Raw genomic sequence first — 21919 nt, forward strand, 5'->3', positions numbered from 1 at the left:
GACAATGTGTAATGGAATGGACAGCAACAATGACCAAGTGATTTAGAATAAGCATATCTGGGACACTCAGACTCAACAGTTTTTGGAATCAAAACAGCCACACAATAGTCAAGAGTTAAACCTGGTACACTTATTCATTCCTTTGGACTAGTCACTAACTCATCTGGGTAAGGCAAGGTAGATTAGTGAGATGAAAAGCACACACTAGTCATTACAGGCTTAGCATCTCTGGCAAAGAAAGAGTTAAGCTGTTCTCTGGTTTGGGGCCCATAGTGGTCGTTAGGTCAACACTTGTAAAGCTTCAAAGAGTTTATGTCCTCCCAGCCTGACCTGTTCAGTGATCTGCACACTGTTTTGATTTAGCTCCCGCCAGTCAGAGACTAGCACAACAAAATACAGCAATCTGCTTAGTTAAAAATTTTCCACAAGGAATACTACAAAGTTTGGCTGGACAGCTAAAACACAAGTCAAGCATTACCTGCAGCAAAGGCTCACTTACCATACCGAGGATCAAGCCTTGGGTCCAACCAAGAGGTGGTCTTGTTTTTGTGGTTTATGTAGTAAATCTCCCCATCTGGGGTAATGCCTTGCTCCCAGCCATCGGGAAGTGGGCCTGAACAAAAAGTAAAGGAATTTATGGTGGGCTGCTAAGCAGAGTGAAATATTGCAAGCTCAACAATTACATGACCACCAGAAAACAATATAGAAACAAAAAAAATTGAAAGTAAATTTGTTTTGACATAAAAAGGCAAAAAAAAAGCTCTTGCTAAATAAATCTTTTTAACATGTGTATTTATGCAAAGGTCTTGCCCGCAACAGTACAGGGCAGATCACTAGAGCATAATCTTGCTGGAATTAATTCATATATAGTTTTGAGACTTGCAATATTCTATCCAGATGCAGCCAGTGAATGAGCCCAATGGACTGGACTGGACTTGACTTGACTTGTGTTCAAATATTCCCCATTTATTCTGCAAGGGGGGTGTTGAGGAGAAGTAATAACCACTTGTTTCCCAATGTAGTTATATTTAGTGGGGTAGAAAACTGATGGCTGCAAGACCGGTCAAATGTTAGTACATTGTGCCAGAGTAGTAGAGTTGTCCCCTCCCATTTGATTCTCCCACATGGGGAATTGTCACCTTAGCTGGGATGTCTGACAAGGCATCAAATGGAGGCAAGTAGGACTTATCACAACTTGGAAAGAGGGTGGGGAAAGATAAAAAAAAAGAGAACCCACGAAGGAAGTGCTGACCCATAACTGTTCTGGTCAGTTAGAAGCCTGCCAACCCATCAATTGCTAACCCTCTCAGTTTAAGTGGATGAGGGGGAAGAAGAGAGTTTGAAGATCTTTCTCTAAAAAGGGGAAAAAAAGGTTGTTTATCAGAAATTGATTATATAGCTTTGCTTTTGTCAAGCACACTAATTCTGCAGATACTAGAAAATACACACAGCTCAGTATTTTTAAGCTAAGCTCTTGTGCGTGGACTTTGTTTAGGAGTTACTAATGTCACAAAGCATAACATTTCTGCTGTAAATACTTCCATTCTTAATAGTCATAACAGTAAAATTATTAGCTTCTTAAAAAAAAGCAATGTTTGACAAGCAGGTGTTTTAGCCAACAGCACCCAAAACAAAAGACACAAGTTGCAATTAGCTATCCACCAAAACACCTAGAAATGACATTGAGAATACAGGGGTGTGCACTCCCAAAAGGTTGGCGAGTTTATCCAGCTGAGCTATAGAAATTAGGACGGTCCCACATTCAATCACTAACCTGCACCAAGCTAGATGTTTGCAAAATGGCGATAAAGGCCAGCCCTATAATTGACCTCCGTGATCCTGGGTTAGGGAGGGAGAGATTAGATGGCTATCCAATGACCCCTACTTGAAGTACAGATATGTGAATATAGAAGAATGATCAGATTGGGTGCAGTTGGGATGTCCCATTGGACTTGCCAACACTCAAGAGCTCACACATTAATATAATTAATAAAACAGAGAGGGCACCCAAGTGTCGCAGAACAAGGAGAAAATTGGGGAAGAAAAGATCTCCAAATTCGTAAGTGATATCACACACACACACATTACACACATTAGTGGGGTTAGGTGTTTCTTTTCCCATTCATAGTGAATCAGTGGAAAATCTAGTGCCAGAAATCTGATGTAATTACACCATTTTGGGGATTGGAATGATGAAGAGCTTTTAGCCTGCTGTGGATCTGGAAATTTATCTTGGGACTAGTTTCTCCCACAAATGTTGTCTGAAGCAGAGCCTACTGTGTAAACAGAAATTTTACATGGCATCAATGTATTACAGTCCACACTGCTTATAACGGACGCTTTTGTACAGAACGGTACAACAGGGTAGCGCTGCAATATAGCTGTAAAAGTCCGCCATTCTCTCTTTTTATGCGGAGTGACCAATCTTAATGAATCAAAGAACAGTTTTGTCAATTCCATTTACAATACTCAAAGTCAATCTGAATAATATTCACAAACGTTAATGCTTTCTCAAGGGCAATACCCTCGTCTGCTTTTTGGTCAACGACTGCAGAGACCAACCATCAAACACACATGCCCACACAATCCAGTCTGACTGAATTTCTGTATAAAGGGATTCAAGCTCCAGAAGTGACCCTTCTGTTCTAGTTTCTCTATTTCACACTCAGCCTAAATTACTCTGTCCGGAGAAATTGACTCTTGCATTGGTCCGGATACCAAGGACTAGATTGTCCGCAACTTGCAGTTTGAGGGCTGTAAATATGGAATGGCTTGTGACTGGTTCTGCCGACGTGATCCTATTACAGGCTTTGGGAACCATTTGTTGCTCACTGACACCTTTTGAGTTTAATTAAAATAAAGTTTCACGGTGATCAGTGTGAAAAAGGATGATAATTAAATTGTCAAGCTGTTTCTGGCCAAAAATAAATGGAGCACCGAAGGCCAATGTTCCCTTTAAGCTGCGCAGCCGGCTTTTCAATAGGAAAAACCGCGCATGCTCAGTATGTTGAATGGGCCGCGCGGCCAAAAAAAAATTAACGGCAACGTTGCTCAAGACGCTATAACCAGCAACTTTGAAACAGACATCAATGCAAATTGATAATGGTTATCGCTTTTTGGCATGACCACCCAGTTTAAACGATGGGGATGAGGGACACACGCACACACAAAAATTGTAGCCCTCAACACATGAAAATTAACTTTCCTACGGTTTTTTATCTTGGAAATGTTCTCTCCTGAAGTGGATGAATCATGCTGGGGTATAGTGCCAGAGGTTACCCTTTTACTTTTCTCAAATTAAATCCTGAGCCTACACTGAGCACTGGCAGACTTTCACTGTAGGCAATTATATACCCTCACCTGATGTCCACACATGCACTCTCCATTAGAATCCACAGGATGATAATAAGGAGCAAGACAGATTTCCCCTCCCAAACCAAGGGGTGCTTAGGCAAATTGTAGCATGGTTACCGTCACTCAGCTCAGATTAGCTGATATGCTGACAATCAAACCTGGGATCCTCTGGTTGAGTTCCTCATTGGATAAACTCACTAGGACCATAGGGATAGCAATAAGTTTTTATTTAAATATATAAAAGCTTCATCTCCAACTGACCGACTCTTAAGACGCTCCATGAAACATGGCATTCTGAATCTGGCCCCTTAGCGCAGCGAGAACAGCCCATAGTCAATCTCAATTTTCTTTTCTAACTAGTGGGGAACAACTGGTCCCTTCATAGCAACACAGTTGCGATCCTGTGAGGAACACAATAGGCATAAATCTATGTCCTGCTGCTCTGAGAAAGCCATTATAAGCACCTTACGACAAATAAATAGAAGAGAGACAGCCCAGATAAACCATGAAGAAGCATGGGTTCACTTCAAGCCAGATTTTGTAACCAACACCACATTGCATATATAGTAACTCAAGATATGTTATACGATGTGAGCATGTTTTTTTAAAAATATGGCATGGCAATCTTTGAACAGAAGTCTTAACTCAATTCTTCATGCAAACATCTAATATTCAATTGTTCAGTGATTACTTTCAAATGTCTAAATGTTGTCTCAAATTGAAATGGAGGAACAGATTATGAAGCACTAACAGAGATCTTTTACAAATGGGAACACATTAGGGAGACATTGTAAACATACTTGGTTATGCTCATTTATTTCTTTAAAAAAATATAGAAACAAATTTCTCCTCCCCCCGCACCCCCTTTCCAATTATTTCCCCAGCTTTCCTGAAGGCAGTGAATCACCCTGGACTAGGACGGGCTTTCGGTTCCTCACCCAAGTAGCTGTTCTCCCTGTATGAGCTCCAACAGTAAGCTTCGGCAAGCTATTTGACTGTAGGGGACATAGAATCATACAGCACAGAAGGAGGCCATTTAACCCATCGTGTCTGTGCTGGCTCTTTTGAAAGAGCTATCCAATTAGCCCCACGCCCCTGCTCTATCCCCATAGCCCTGCAAATTTTGCCTTTTCAAGTATATATCCAATTCCATTTTTGAAAGTTATTACTGATCCCACCACACTTTCAGGTAGTGCATTCTAGATCACAACAACTCGCCACGTTAAAAAATGTCTCATTACCCCTTGGATTTTATCCAATTATCTTAAATCGGTTTCCTCTAGTTATTGATGCTCCTGCCAATGAAAGCATCCAGCATCCACACTTTTAGGTATCATTGGACAACAATGAAGAGGGTGAACCATGGAAAATTTTACAACTCCAACGTCCAGGAACATGAAGGCAAACTAAGTGCTGCGCTCACAAAGATCAACTAACTCATTGCACACCAGGGATGTTGCCGATCTGTATGGTTCAGTGGGGGTATTGCATGTAGTTCTGGGAACTTCATTACAGGAAGAATATTAGAGCCTTGGAAATAGGTACAGTAAAGATCGGAGAATGATACCAGGAACAAAAGTTATAGTTATGAAGAAAGCAGCACCCCCACCCTCAAGTGTTTTTTCCCCCACTGGGACAGAAAAGTTATTGGGGGGGGGGGGGGGGGGGTGGTGGGGGGTGCAGACTGAGGATTTAAAAATCCTCAGAATAAACAGAAAACTATTGTATTCACTGGTTGATTAATCACATACAATTAGCACAAGAATGAAGGGATACATTAAAATTAATTATTTAGCTTTTAGATCATGGAATGCATACCTCAAGTGGTTATCAAGGCAAAGAATACAATATCCTTTTAAAAAGGGAATTAGCAAATATCCAAAAAGGAAGATGTAAAAGGATGCAGGGAAAAGTAGAGAAATGGCCTTTGAGTGAACAGCTCCAGCTGAAGAGGTAGAACAATGGACCAAATTCTATGATTATACTCCACATTATGTGACACAGATATCCCCTTAACGCCAAGGCCATTGATTTTGTTTTATTAAAAATAGACACAATTACAGCTTGCAAGTCCCAGAAGAACAGTGCATTAAAAAAATCCTATAATCCTATGTAATAATCAGGTGTGCCTGATAATCAAGTGTAAATTAGGTAAACCAATTCAAAAATTGTGCGATTAGAAGCAGCGCTGGATCTACACCCATTTATTGAGTCACGTGTCATTCCGGTTCAGCGTTATTATGCAGGAAGCTCCAGGTGAGAGCTTAATTTTATTATATATGAAATCTCCATGGTATCAATTAGAGGAAATGCTTTTCCAGTCTATCTGCTCCAAAAGCATCAATTCATGTTCCTGCATCCAGGATTACTAAACACATCTATGGAAATAGGAGTCTTGCCTGGATCAACATTTTTAGCCCACTTTCAACCTTTTTTCTTGCTCTACTATTGTTTTGGGTGCTCAGGAGACTGTGACAATTGTAGTGCAACCAACTTTTTGCTAATGACAACAATGGGTACCTGTACTTTTTGATGGAAGGGGAGAACTAAGAGCAATGCCAGGCAGGTCTAGCTGCATTAGAAGTGTTCTGCATCCACCCACTGTTAGCCACACCTACAGACAGAGGTGCACATACCTCACCTTGTCAGAGAATTAATGAATGCAACACTAATTCCCAAAAGAGCCCATGACAGCAGACCAGATGGTACAAATGTGATATGTAACGGCCTGACTACTGTTTGATGCTACTGGCTCTTCCAGAGTACATAAATTACTGTGCATCATGTTTTAAGTGATATTGGATGAAAGACAGGTTGATCAGCAGCTAGCAGAGCTTGATTGGTGGTCAACTATATCTGCAGCCCTTGGTGCATCTTCTGGGAAATCCCAGTGGGCAGCTGGCTTCACAGGGGTTCTAGTTCAGTAGAGGGCCAGATGCACAATTGTGCCTCCTGCTGCAAGGACACTTGCAGCTAAAATGCACCAAAAAGGTTGGCACAGCCAGTGACAGCAATGGTCAACTGTGACCTCAAAGCTGCTTCCATCTCCTTTAAGGCTAACAATGCTAACTTATGGGGGATAATGTCCTGGAATGGCAAAGAGGATCACCATTTTTTACAGCTAGCTCATACCACACCAACTCCACTTCACCAGCCATTAAACAGGGGGCTGGGAAATGGGTTGCTCCATCGTGGATTTGCAGACACAGTTTCAGGCCTCCACTTCAATTATTCTTTCACTTAAATTACACCCATCATTTCCTTCCCCTCTCTTCAGCACTGGCAAAACTGCCAATGGGTTCAAATATCTTGTGTCATTTTCAGAGACAGTAAAATAATTTTAGTGTCTGCATTCTTAAAAATTTCACCTGAAAAGCAATTTTCCAGTCCCCGTACCACCTTACACAAGGGCAAAGCTGCATGAAGCCATGAATAATTATGCTAATGCACTAACCACAGAAGGTTACATGCAGTCGGTACACTACACCTCTGGCCAGCTATACAATTGTTTGTAGTCATTCTGGACAAGAAAAGCTAGGCCAGTCACAAAAATCAGTGGCAGTACCCACTATTGAACAAACAGAAAACATTTTAGATATTGCCAAAGCTATGTTAGCAAATATCTACAAAAAATATCAATGGTTTTGAAGCTGCATCTATCCTTGAACATCAGGTTAAGTTTAGAGTGTAGTTCAACTCATTAAAACTGGCAAAAGGAAAGGGACTGTTTTTCTCAGAGAACTAAGTGAAGCAAAATTGCAAAGTTATTTATAAAGAATGGGCGTACAATTTTGCTACACCTAGCATATCCAGGAAATCCCTCCCCCACCCGTTGGTTACATAATAGATTTCTTAACCTCACCTAAATTTTGGATTAATTGTACAGAAAACAAATCTGCAGTTTGTTTCAAAAATTTAAAGTATTAGTACATATCTGTACACAAATTTCAGTTCAAAATCTAATTTGTTATCTCATTAAAATAATCAAATTGCACATCTAAATGATGGCAATATGCATGAATGAAAGGCAACATTTTAACAGCGAGATGTAAAGCATGTGGTTCTCTTGTGAAAGTAGGCCAGTTTGCTATCATAGTACACTTGTGTGCTGCCAAGCACTTGCATTTGTCTTACCCTTTTGATATTCAATCACTATAGAATGAAGTCAATGAAATGATGCAAGTAGGAGAGGACACCTTGAACACCACATGTTGGATGGGATGTGGTCAAACATGGCAGGATGCTACGGCAGAGAGTGGGGCCAAGGTTGGGTAACTAACTTTAGGGTTGTTGGTGACCTGAGAACAGAAAATGGATGGGATGCAAGAGCATTGGTGGGAGAGAGCAGAGAAGAGAATGGGGGGGGAAAAGAGGAAAAGCTGGTTGGGTGTGTTTCGCAAGATGTGATTGAAGCTGCATACAAAGATGATTCCAAACCTTTCAGAACAGCTCCAGAGTGCTATAAATAATGGAGAAGGTGGTAACACAGCAGTGGAAAATTCTGGTTAGTGTTTACCATTCCAAAAGATGGGGCAGGAAAAAATGACTTAAGAGAACAGCAGAGTGCAAGCTGGAAAATTGAAAAAGCAGATGCATAACAAAATAGAGGTGGAAGGCCCAATCAGGGAGTGCAGATGTACAGAGTTCTATGAAGAGTTTCCCTGGGCCAGGTTAAGCACCCCAAAAAGGTACTTTTGTTTTAAATTCAATTCTGTAGAGTCTCCCTGCTGCACAAGGACGTCCTCTCACTAACTTGAGTGATGACGTACATCTTCACAGCTAAGGAACGCACCAGAACACAGGGCCGATAGGTAGGAAAGCAGTACTTCAGGATACTGGATGGGGGAGGATCACTTAAATATATGGATTTGAAAGAGCCAATGTTCTAAAGGTGCTCACTTCAACAGGTATGCACTTGACAAACAATACTCCTCCCTCCTACTCTTCCCCACTGAGCAAGTATTGACACCACCCCCCAACCTTTCCACTCCCCTCACCATTCAAGTAAATCCTGTAGCTGGTGAGTATCAAGAATCCCTGAAGCAGCAGATGAAGTCCCAGCATCTGAGCAAAACTATCAAGGTCAAATGGGAAATTTCTCTCTCCCTCTAGTAAGGACTCATTTCCCCTTTGCCCCACCCACTTAGCAGCAAATCATGGATTACAAGCTACGTTTCCCATTCCAACTCACCTGCTAACTGTCACCACCCCTCCCTCTCCTGGCTAGTTCACCCTCTCACACTATCTCTACCCAGCTCCATTCTGATTACAATAACCTGCCCAACTGCATTTTACATCCATACCAACCCCCTACCACTGTCAGTGGTCTCTCAATTCTCAGAATTGTGTACCAGTAGATGGCACTGTGAGCATAACATTGTGACATTAACGTGAATGAGGCTCCACCCAACGCTACGTGACAGAATTCTGTTGTCTCCCTCGAGCACCCAGACATTGAAAATTGTGATGTAGTAGTTTGAGATTCCTTACTGACCTTAGAATTATATCACAGTTTATAAATACAGTTACATTATTTTGCATAAAAAGTAGAAAACTAAAACATAAGTTGTCTCAATTTCCTTTTCTGTCACACTCTCCAACAATTCCCTTAACAGAAGCCTCTATTCCCAATCATGTCCCAGTATTTTTGGCACTGACATTTTGGATCCAGCATTTTTACCGAAGCAAGGGAAGAAAATAAACTTAAGAAAGCTTTGTTTGAACCAACTAATATCTGCAAGTGAGTCATATTCCAGAGCCCCCTGAACACCACCACAAACTGTCAGACTTGCATTAAAAGTTGCAACAGAGGGGAAGGGTAAAGGAAGAGGAGGATAGTGGCAAAGGAGGAACCCAGGAGGGGCTGCTGTTCAACAGACTGCCTCTGCCTGGGAAAACGTCAGCATGTGGCCCAGGAGCTGTCAGAAAAATGCCTGAGCTACAACAGCAGTATCTGGCCAACCATGAGTAAGTTGTTGGGTGAGAAGATGGAATGGGTAAATTATGTTTTTCTTTATCACTAAAATTTTGTTTGTTTGTTATAAAATGTTATTTTTAAGAAGGGTATATGCAGTGTTCTGGGTGGTGAACCAACATGATTGCTCAAACATTGAAATATTTTCAGGGATTTGATTAGATGCCTTTGTGATGGCTGCTGTTAACAAATTAATGAACTTTTCTGTAATGGAGAGACTTTTTTCCAATTGGTTGCATTTCAGTGAATGTGAAATTTGAGCCAACATCGGATAGTGATATAAATTGTCAGATTACTAAAAAGCAACTAAAGCAGGTTGCTTTGAGTAAAATTTAAAATCAAGCAGTACACCGAGCATGAGCAAAACACAAAACATTATATATGATTGATTCAGCAAACCAACACTCAAATGTTAATTAAGCACTGTTCTTTCAAGGTGCATGACAATATGCACAGACAAATGTATAACAACATTCTACATATAAACAAGCTTCCAGACATAAACATAGTCCACAACCTGCTATTGAAAGCAGACACCAAAATTCAGTGTTTTCCTTTTAAATCAAAGTCAGATCTCAGAACATTTTAGGTTGAATGTTGAATTACTTGCATAGAAATTACAACACAGAAACAAGCCATTCAGCTCACCCACAACCAGTCCATGTTGGTGCTTATCTGCCAGCAACAGCAGTTCTCATCCCACGTGCCCGTCCTGTTCCCATATCCCTATAATCTCTTTTCCTTCAACCACCTATTTAATCTATTTGTAAATACTGACATGATGTCTGGCAGTGCATTTTGCAGCTACACAGTCCTGTATAAAAATGTTTATCTTGCTCTCGGTCCTAAATCTCTTCCATTTACTCTATGTCCCATTCTTCTAGATCCCTCAATCACTGGAAACCGTCTGGCTCCATCTGTTCTTTCTTCATAATTTTAAATATCTCTGAAATCACTCCATAATCTCCTCGTGCCAACAAAAACAGATCCAATATTTCAAGTCTTTTTGTATTTCTTCATACCGGGCAACAGCCTAGTAAATGTGCGCTGTACCCTCGCCATTGTCTCCCTATAGCGTGGAGCCCAAAATTGAACACAATACTCCAACTATGGTCTTGCTATAGTTTAAAAAAAAATAGATTCATCATTATATATATTGACCTTTGTTTCCTATACCTCTCATCACAAGACTCAGTATACGGTTATTTTTTTTAATGGGCTTATCCGCTTGAGGTGCTGGTTTTAATGCCTTGTGAACCTGAACCCTCAAAGCCTCTGCTCTTTCACATCACCCAGCTTTCCCCCAAAGTATTTATTTTAAATTTTTAAAAAGCCAAAATGTACCACCTCATATGTGGACACTGAATTCCATCTGCCTCTTATTTCCCCATTCCACCATCTTGTCACCTTGCACCTTGCTTTGACTCTCAATTACTTACTATGCCTATTATAGTTTTGGCTGCAAATTTGGACACCACTCCCTCTAGCCCTATATCTAAAATCACTGATGTACAGTGAACAGAAGTGGTCCCATAACAGAACCCTGTGAAATGTTGAAAGGGGGGTTATTTTGCAACCAAACAAAGGAAAGCTAGACAACACAATATTCAAGAAAGGAAGTCCCTGAAATCCTATGAAGCACTTGTAAAGGTTTGGTTCTCAGTGAAAACAGCACTGCTGTCACTAAACCCATTTGTTGTATTTGTATCAACACACTATAGGGAAAAATTGCACCTTTAAACCAATGTTCTATACAACACTTACTGGATTAAATTCCACCCACAACTACCAAACTTGAGACTGTACTTTAACCCAGTATTACACAATCAATGTGCTGAATGACAAGTAATAATTGTACTGCTGGGTGGTTTTTTTTACTCTTCAAATAGACATAGCATAAAAACTTAAGCACACCCACCCACCATTAAACTAAATAAATAGTGATAGCACTGAATAGGCTAGATTCTCCTTGCACCACTCCCAAGTGTTAACTCCTGAAATTGGGGAAGACTGGCAGGGTGGTGTTCTGGAAAGAGATCAATTGGGCATAAAAGCACTTCACCATGCAAGCTTATGCAGTTGGAAAAGCATTACTGGTATCACAACTGTTTCTACTTTGCAAGGTTGCCCCTCCTCTCAAATCAAAGTCTAGACAATTGAAGTGCATAGCATAAATATCTAGAAAATAGCTGGGAACTGGGTTTACAAGTGCTTCTTCTCCTCCTTTCACCTTTTCCCCCCCATTAAATCCCCACACCCACACCACCTCTCTCCAGCGCTGCTTCTCTCTGCTTACCTGAAGACGTTGTGTTCATTAGGTTCTGCTGCATGGACACCGGGCTGGCAGGAGTAGTTGAATTTAACACAGACATGGGTTTCCTTGGGTCTTGCCATGTTGTAGTCTGTTCAATGTGACTATAGTAAAAGAAAAGAAAAAACTCAGGCAAACCAGTCAGTGTGGTCACATTCCTGCCTCAATAAAGCCAGAATAGACAATGATTTGCCCAACTACAACACAGGTCCACAGTGCACTCTTTTATCTGGTTAAGATTAAAACTCAAATCAGTAGAATTGAACATTAACTTTGTGGTAAAGTAGCTGGACTCTCTTTAAAAGATAAATGAGAATCTAAAATGTTGGTAGAACTACCAGTTATGCAGTGCAATGGTCATATTCCAGTCCTGCCAGAAGCACATTTGTAAAGTCAAATCAAGCAAGTGCTGTGGAGAGCAAAACACTTAAGTATAAAACACAGAAAAACTTTCATACAGTGAGCCCCATACAGACTGCGTGTCAGTCGATGAGTTTGCCACATGAAGGTTGTGTACTCTTCTGATGCATGCCGAGTGATTAGCGAATTGTAAATGTGGCCAGCCGTAAATTTATTAACTTAGTTTAGTTTAAATATTAGTTTTGGTGAGAAAGCAGCAAATAGAAAACACCACATCCACAGGTACAGCATCAATTAGCACAATATTTGAATAAAATTGAGTCTGGGGTTTCAAACTAGTTTCATACCCACTTTCAAATGTTGTAATTTGTCACATTAACAGGAATGGAAGGCCAAAAACGACAAATTGCTATATCATGAATTGGTCGGGCTTTTGTAATTAGAGCTTCAAATATCACTGCACAAGACTTTTAAAAATGTTCTCAAAAAGGATCCAACATGTATCTGTGGTTTCTGCTGTTGAATTTGGAGCCATTTTGTTTCTCTTGTTCCTCCAAGCCAGTCTTCACCCTTCCATTTAGATAGATCCAATGTATCCAGATCAAAAAAATTAAGACACAAGAAATGAATAAAGGTCATAAAGTCCAACTATCCCACGCCTTCCATCTAATTTACTTTATCATGGACTTTGCCCACCCATTTAATCTTATACGAGAATGCTCTGTATAAAGTTTCCTCATCTTTAATAAAGCAAACTCAACAATATTTATCCATTTCCACAACTTCACTATTCACCTTGCCCTGATGCCCTCCAGACTAAGCTTTTGCCAACCTTTCCCCAGTCCCACAATAATCCTAAGGAGTATGCAATCATCTCAGTATATACCTATCCCTATAACTATCAGCCCCATTCCGAAACAAGCACTTGTCCAGTTCTTAAAACTTAGTGTCTCAATTTTGCTGGGAGTAAGTTACATAAACCCCAATTGAAACAGAATTCTGTGGCTCTGTACTTTTTCATTGCTACAATAGACATGCAGTAGCTGGACAGATAGGGCACACTGTGGCAGCACCATTACAGGGCCTACAGCGGTTCCAGAAGGTGACCTACCACCTCCTCAGGGCAAATGTGATCTTGCCCACATTCTGCAAGCAAATAAATATATAGCATTTCCATGGGTGCGAGGGATACTGTGTATTCAAAGAGTTCAGATTAAGATGATTAAATCTTGCACTGTGCTGTGACTCATTCTGTTAAACACAAACAACTCTTCCATAATCTGAAAGAGACATGCCCTCATTAAATTATGGATTATACCACAAATCCAACATGACCACATCCCTCTCATCTGCTCACAATCAAATTACAAACCCCCCCCCCAGATTAATGTTTATACTTTACTGATTAATTTTTAAAAAAGTTAAAGCACTCCACTCTGGTCATATTTGAATTATTCATGCTGTGGCTCTTGGAAAAATCAGCTACACACCGTTATCCACCAGGTGCAATTAGTAGTTTCAGAGCCCACCTGGGGATTTTTTTTTATATATAAAGTAGAATTTGCATAACAACTAGCACAACTGTTAGGAGGACTGAGGGTGAAGGCAGCTCTGTTACAGAATTTTAATAGATGTACTCAAAAACTGTCTGACATTTGCACACCACAGAACATGAACCACATTAAAACTTCCATCTGAAAAACAACTGAAACCCCACACAACCAAAGCACGCCAACTGCAGCACTATGTCACAACAGTTTACTATGCAACAACATAGTACATGCATTTATATATCACCCTTAATGTAGTGAAACATCCCAAGGTGCTTCACAGGCGCTTTATCAAATAAAATTTGACACCGAGCCCCACAAGGAGATATTAGGACAGGTGACCAAAAGCTTTGTCAAAGATGTAGAATTTAAGGAGCGTCTTAAAAGCAGGAGAGGTGTAGTGAGGTTTAGGGAGGGAATTCCAGAGCTTGGGGCCTAGGCAGCTGAAGGCACGGCCACCAATGGTGGGCTGATTTTTAAAAATCGGGGATGCACAAGGGACCAGAATTGGAAGAGCGCAGAGATCTTAGAGAGTTGTAGGGCTGGAGGAGGTTGCAGAGATGGGAGGGGCAAGCAAGGAGGGATTTACAAACAAGGATGAGTATTTTAAAATCAGGTGTTGCCAGGCCGGGAGTGAATATAGGTCAGTGAGCACAGGGTGATGGGTGAACATGACTTAGTGTGAGTTAGAATATGGGCAGCAGAGTTTTGTAAGAGCTCAAGTGTACAGAGGGTGCAACGTGGGAAGCCGGCCAGGACAACATTGGAATAGTCATGTACTTGTGCAGTCTCTTCCAAGTAGACATTATTGTTGTCCAACACACCCATCTTCCAAAAGAAATAGCTGCTCCCATGAGGGGGACAGCCATTTGCCTCAAAACCTACCTCTTTATCCAAGCTGCTGGTCACCTGTCCTAATATCTCCTTACTAGCTCGGTGTCAAACTTTGTTCGATAATGCTCCTGTGAAGCGCCTTGGGACATTTTACTATGTTAAAGGCGCGATATGAATGAAAGTTGTTTATATACCTATTATTGCCAGCTCCTGGTACGTCCACCGTGTGAGAATGGGCAGTGAATATTGGAGTGTTATTTGACCACATGTCCAAAGTGTGCGCGTCCTGGATCAGAACATTTAGTGGGCCACAAAAGGTGGTGGTAATCAAACAGCAGATGCCAAGACCCATGAAAACCTTGGGTCTGTGCAGCCGTTCGTTCGCTGGAGCTCAGGACTAGTAGTTGCAGAAAGGTTGGAAGGCTGGAGTAGGCAGCATTTCTTCAGTGGGTATTTGTCTCAGTCAGGACTGCAGTGAAGGTAGAAACTCAGCATGGAGCAGTTGTGAAACCGTGGCCTTTAATCTGCCTGCCTCAGTACCACATTGCATAGTGTATTTATCCACTGCCACACAGGCAGAGCTTTCCAACACAGCCTTGAATTATTGTGATTTGGTAGACCGAACAATGCACTTCCAAATTACAAAACCAAAATTTGAATTGCAATCACTGATATTTTTACACGGTTACTCCCCCTAGGGAGTAGCTTTTACCATCCCAAGATAACCCAGCTAAGGCCAACAAAAGAAAAGAAATGAAAACTGGTATGGGGTAATTGTTTTCCTTCACCACTTAAACCGTGTCGCCTGGCAAGTCACTCAAGGAACTGACTATATTGCTCGTTTAAAAATGATGAGAAAGTTTAAAAAAGTTCTTTATTTGAATGCAAATCATTGGAAAAGGTGTGACAGTTGTGGGGGGGGGGGGTGGTGGGAAAGGAAGGATTGTACACAAGTTGCTAGTACATGGAAGCTAATTGCGATCTGCAAGTTGTAGCAATTTAGTCATTTACATATTTTAATCATTTTTGAATTGTTTTTGGCCTGAACAAATATCAAATCAATTGCACACAATAAAACAGCCTTAGAAATCACCCAACGTAGCTGGTAAATGCCAACACCCATTGTGGTAATTGGTGTCACACCAGCATTTGCTTAAATAGGCAGCAGAAACACATAGCAACAGTGCAATGCCAAAATCTCATCTTTATACTGCATGCTAAAGCTAATGACCCACTGGGAAGTGTCTCATTCTCTAATGCAATCCTGCTACAGTCTTGCTTGCCCTTCGACAGCACCACCATTGCCAAATTCCACATCATCAACATCCTAGGGGTCACTAGTCACCAGAGGTTTAACTGGACCAGCCATATCAACATCGTGGCTACAACAGTAGAGCAAAGGCTGAATACTCTGCGATGAGTGGCTCACATTGAGACCTCAAAGTCTCAAGTCAGGAGTGAGATGTAATACTCACCATTTGCCTGGATGGGAAGAGCTGCAATGACACACGAAGTTTGATCCCATGCAGGACAGAGCAATTTGCATTCCAGCCACTAGTCTCAATATCTACCCCCTCCATAAATCAGCACACTGCGGCTGTAGTATGTACTATCAACAGGATGCACTGCAGCAACGTTCAAGGTTACTTCGACAACTCTTCACTGAGGAGGACCAATGCACAAATACCATGGGAACACCATCATGACTTAATATTGCCATTCCTTTATTGTCACTGGGTTAATAGCCTCAAATTCCCTACCTAACACCATCACAAGGAGTACAGCGGTTCAAGGAAAGATTCACCATCATGGGGTAATTAAGGATGGGCAATAAATGCAGCCTAGTCAGTATTGCGAACAGGAATAATTTTATTTTAAATGAGCTCAATCATTGGAGTCCTGATCCATATCATAGCACGGAGTAGCGTTTTTTGTATAAACATGAAATGGCAACAAGTAGCAGATATGCAAAGTGCTATGCAGCCACACAACACATGGCTCACATGGGCCCCAATAGGGATGACCTCAGTGAAACAAAGCTAAACCTTTTCCTACAAGCTTGAGGTCTATTCATCATTCTGTATGGACAATTCAACTGCAGTTTGTAAACCTTCAATTCTTTAGGCACCAATATCTTTATAAATTGCAAAAGTATTTTTGTTTGCTGAGTGTTATATGCTCTATCAACACTAGATCCCTTTTATTGTGAAGGCAAAACTGGCTGAGAGCAGTTTCCCAGCCTTCTCCAATATTGCTCAGTTGGTCTTTTGAAGGCAGTCTGGGTGCATCTCTCTACCCCCATCATTAATTTGTCCCCCTAAAGTTTAAAAAACAAAATCACAACCTCTTTTACACAGGAGTTTTCCCTTTTCAAATTTCCTTTCCTCCAATCTAGAAGACGATCACTCATAACATAGGACAATTCCGCAAGTGCAAGTAGCCCTCTGTGTGGTAAGGTTGTTAATTCATGAAACTCCCTGTACTAGGTACTACAGATGCTGCTAGTCCTGTGCTCACTGAGCATACACAAGGACAGGTTTCAGTAGGAACCTTTGGATAGCCATAAGAAAAGAGAATCCTTTCTTTTCCTCCAGTCAAGGAGAGAACACTCTGCTTTTTATTTTAACAAAACTCAAATCTTAGCAACAAGCACTACCACATTGGGGTTGTAGAAATTTGGATTGAAATGGGAGTATTTTGAATACTGATCAGTAACCATGTTGTACATTACAATGATTCTTTTTCAATTATCGTTCCTGTAATTGCACTTGAATATTTTGACTCCATTCTGGGCTGGCGTGGTAGTGCATTGAAAACTGCCAGGATTTTGAATATGCTGAACACACTACATTCTAATAATTGGGATAAATGTCCTTAATCCATCAATAGGTCTACGCAAATCATTTAAAATACAGCAGATCATACAAAACCACTGAAGCATTTCAATCCAAAACGAACCTCCTTGCCCAACAGTCATCACGTGACCAGAGGGCAGACTCCTTCCTTCATTTAGCTACTTCTGTTGCAAAATCGTGGCATTTCCCCTGACCCACGATTGTACTGGGAATCAGATTGCTTCAATCGAATATCCTCAGCACTCAAAATACTATCAGTCCACTGTTAGTGGGTAGTTGTGGTGCGACAACTAATTGAGGTTGGAGATCGTGCTCTCCCAGAAACGTTTGGAGGAACGTTGTGAAAATACGCACTTTTAATCAGGAAAACTTTCCCTCCCCCATGCCTTTTCAAAAGCAGATTGGAGAGGACTGTTAACAAGTTTGAATTCATAACAAAAGCCGGATGGAGTCAAGGATAAGACTGCTTGGTGACTGAACTGCTTCTTGCTTTTAGGTACAACACTGTGCCTACTAACTGCAGCCCATTTGGGGGAAGAAACAGCAGCATAAACACATGGTTCCACAGAGGCTGCCCTGCACAACATCCTATAAGCTCAGTCAACTTTTTAACAATTTTCTACTGGCCAGCAAAGAGGCAGCTAGCTATTCAATTCATACTTCACTTATATGATGCAGAACCATTTCAACTCCAACCAGTTCTATAAATCTTGACTGTTGATGCTGCGGAATTTTCCAATTATATTGCTAGATGATTTCAGATTTCAGAGAACCATCTGTTCTCTCGCTAGGGATCTTCATCCACCACTGTCTGTAGTACCAGTTTCCATTTAATGCTGGAGCTGTGCCTCCAGCAGTGTGGGGATTACACCACCTCTCTATTTACACTGCAGTGCTAGAATGTAAATACAGCATTAGATTTCATAGAATAAAGAGTCAAGTCTGGACTTGCATGCCACCAAACAACATGCATCTATTTAAACACAATGGGGAATCTACATCAAACATGCAGACATGGCAGCACGGTGGCATAGTGGTTAGCACTGTTGCCTCACAGCGCCAGGGACCCGGGTTCGAATCCGGCCTTGGGTGACTGTCTGTGTGGAGTTTGCACATTCTCCCCGTGTTTGCGTGGGTTTCCTCCGGGTGCTCCGGTTTCCTCCCACAGTCCAAAGATGTACGGGTTAGGTTGATTGGCTATGATAAATTGACCCTTAGTGTTAGGGGGATTAAATACGTGGGGTTACGGGGATAGGGTGGGATATGATGTAGGGGTTACGGGGATCGGGTGGGATATGTGTCGGTGCAGGCTCGATGGGCTGAAATGGCCTCTATCTGCACTGTGGGGTTTCTGTGATTCTGTGAAGACTTAGACCTCACTTAAAGCAGTTTAGATTCAGAACAATTCTACATAAACATTCACTGGCAGTGGGCGGAATTGACTATTGCTACCCGAAACTTTTTGTGCAGAAACTAAAGGGTCTTTTATGCTGCAAGTCGGGTCCTGAGGAAAAGGTTCAAGAGTGCCGCACTCCTAAATTTACCTTTTATATTGTGTTGCTGGTCTCACCGTGTACTGGTGGCAATTGTTCTAGGTTAAATGCATGTGCAGGGTGGCCACTGTGTAATACAATTGCATCATGATGTCATCAGTGACATCGCAACAGGCAAAACATATGGGAGGGTTTGCCTATACACAAAATCATGCTACCACCAGTCCAGTGCTCTTACTGAGCACAATCAGACCAGTGGCAGGCATTAAAAGGCAGGAACAAATGACAAGTCTTCCTGGGCACTGGCCTTGGGGGACTCGAGTAGCCTATATAAAAGGCAGCTTAAGATGCAATGTTGTGTTCTCAAAACATAACGAAGTTTAGAAGGACAAATATCTATACTTTGTATCAGTTCAGCTCAAATCGATAACCTCCTGACTCAGAGGGGAGAACAGTATGTGATTGAGCTCTAGACAAGAATTTCCGCACACAATCTTGGCCAACACTGCAATGAAGCACTGCCTTTATTGTTGAAGATGCTGTCCTTTGAGCAAAATGTTAAACCGGGTTGACATTAAATATTCAATGCAGTTGTTACAAGTTCATACTCTTGCCTCAAGTATTCTCTTAGATACCACAGTGCTAATCATCCCTGTAAGTGGTCTGAGCCTCTTAGGTTTTGGGCTGTGCCTATATTGCCCAATATCCACAGGGATCATCATCCAAACTGGGTATGTGCGTCTTTCGCAAGCATGAGTCTTCAATCTCTCTGAAGGTAGACCAAACAAATAAGAGATGAAGCCAAACACAAATGATTAAGCTGCTTTATGTTCACAGTACGTAAACATATAAAAGCAAAACCTATGATCAGATTCACTTATCTCAATCAGTACAACTTGTTCTTGTATAAAACAACTTAATGAAGTCACTACAAGTCAGCACATCTTGCGCAACTTAAAACAGAATAACTCCTAACTACGTTCTAACCTTCTTGTTCCTTTGATGTCAGACGGCTTCAAAAATCTGTCTCTGTGCCTTACTTCCCTCTGAAAAGGAGAAGGGAATCAAACACCTTGCAACAAATGGGTGACAGATCTTCAACTACCAAGACAAAACATTTGGGCTGGAATTTGCAGTCAGAGGTGTACCTCCGGAGTACGCCTCCGAACCGAAAAAAAAATCCGAACCTACCCGCTAGCTCCCGGGCTTCGGAGACTTCAGGTCTTGGGCCTGCAGGCGTATGCCAGCGTAAAGACCCATAGAGCCCAGGGAAGCAGGCAATTCGGAAGTGTCCCTGGGATTATGTAAGCCAGGTCCTCCTACCAGAAAGGAGGATTCCTCATATGCTTATGGTGATTCCATTTATGAACCAAATCACTATAAGCATATGAAGAATCCCCAAATAATTAAATAATTTGCACAACTCGAATAAAAATAAATGTTCTCATTTGCAAATTTAATTTAAAAAGTCCCTTTTACAATAAAAATTTAATTTTTTGAAAAATAATTTTAAACATTTTAATTCGGGCCAAAATTTACATAAACTAATTTTAAATGTTTGTGGATGATTTAAGTTTTAAACTTTTAATTCAACATTTATATTAACCCTTATGCTGGGCCTGCTTTTACCAGGCTAAGGGTTTTGTGGGCATTTGCTGGGTAGTAGCTGGGCAAATAGTCCATCTCTGCGCCAGCGAAAGTGATTTTTGTGTCGGTTCGGTAGATCTGTCAAAACGAACCTTGACAGATTGCAAACCCTGGATTTTCATGCATTCACAGCCATGCGGGAACCCGGAACTTGCAGAGGCTTTTACAAGGCTCACGACGGTGTACAAAGTCATCGGCCCCGCAAAATCTAGGCCAATGAATTGCTTGGGAAAACAACTGATATTTGCATATTAACCAGATAACTCCTTCTGCCATTTTAATGAACCATCTTCTCTCTTTCATGTTCAAGCAGCACAGACGGAGCATAATTGGCACACATCTGGTTTAGCCATCCATCACCAGATCTGGCTGGATCACATCAAGTGCTTTCAGGCTTCACTCTCCTCTGTCAAAACTGCACACTCATCTAGAATCATCCTGGAGAGTAAAGACAACACCCAGCTGGTTCTCCATGCACAACCATCTCCTGTTCCCTTGACCCCATTCCCACTAAACTGCTGAGCACCCACCTTTTCTTCCTGGCCCCCATTGTAAATAGTTCCCTCGCCTAGTGTGCTGTCTGTCACACTAGAAAACTGCCTGCACCACCCCCACTCAAAAGATCCACTCTTGACCCCTCTGTCTTTGCATACAACTGCCCATCTCCAACCTCCCTGTCCTCTCCTAATTTCTTGAATGTGTTGTCGCCTCCCAAATCTGTGCCCAACTTTCCTACCAGTCCATGTTTGAATCTCTCCAATCAGGTGTCCGTTCCTGCCACAGCACTGAAAAAGCATCACTGAAAGTAACAATGGACATTTTTGCGACTGTGGCCCTGCTGCATTATCTCTCCTCGTCCTCTTTGCAGCATTTAACATGATCAACCACATCATCCTCCTTCAATGTCTCTTCTCCATTGTTCAGCTCAGTGGGATTTCCCTTGCATGGTTCCACTCTTCACCAGAACATCTCCAGCAACGGCTTCTCTTCCAACACAATTACCTATGGAGTTCCCAAAGGATCTGCATGCTGCCTCTTTGCATGTCTGGTAGATGACATTGTCGTCAACCTCCACATGTACGCTAACACCTCACCATGCCACTTGACTCATCCACTGCCTTTGGGTTGTCTGGCTGCTTGTCCGACAAAATGTCGGATTAGCCACAACTTCCTCCATAGAAATCATACAGCACAGGAGGCCATTTGGCCCATCGTGCCTGTCCCAGATCTTTTAAAAACCTATCTAATTAATCCTACTCCCCTGCACTTTCCCTATAACCGTGCAAATACTTTCCTTTTCAAGTATTTATCCAATTCCCCTTTGAAAGTTACTACTGAATCTGTTGCCACCACTTTTTCAGGCACTGCATTCCATATGATGATAACTCACTGCGTAAAAAAAATTCTTATCTCCTTTCTGGTTCTTTTGCCAATTACCTTAAATTGACGTCTTCTAGTTACTTGTGCTCCTGCCAGTGAAACAAGTTTCTCCTAATTTATTTTCAAAATACTTTATAATTTTGAACACCTCCATTAAATCG

At 41.5% G+C, this 21919-nt stretch overlaps 1 protein-coding gene across 2 annotated transcripts in view; it reads right to left on the reverse strand.

Annotated features, from left to right (window-relative positions):
- yap1 (Yes1 associated transcriptional regulator) overlaps nucleotides 1–21919 on the reverse strand; it is a 137015-nt gene that overhangs the window by 55108 nt on the left and 59988 nt on the right. The window contains exons 2-3 of one of the 2 annotated variants that reach the window (XM_085998702.1): nucleotides 11625–11743; nucleotides 500–613 (exon numbers count right to left, since the gene is read on the reverse strand). In XM_085998702.1, the coding sequence (XP_085854828.1) occupies nucleotides 500–613; nucleotides 11625–11743 (233 nt within the window). The remainder of the gene's footprint in view (nucleotides 1–499; nucleotides 614–11624; nucleotides 11744–21919) is intronic. The other variant, XM_085998703.1, reaches the window with a different exon arrangement.

Source organism: Somniosus microcephalus, chromosome 10, assembly GCF_052327205.1.
Source record: "Somniosus microcephalus isolate GS21.2 chromosome 10, FLI_Smic_1.0, whole genome shotgun sequence".
Taxonomy (NCBI): Eukaryota; Metazoa; Chordata; class Chondrichthyes; order Squaliformes; family Somniosidae; genus Somniosus; species Somniosus microcephalus.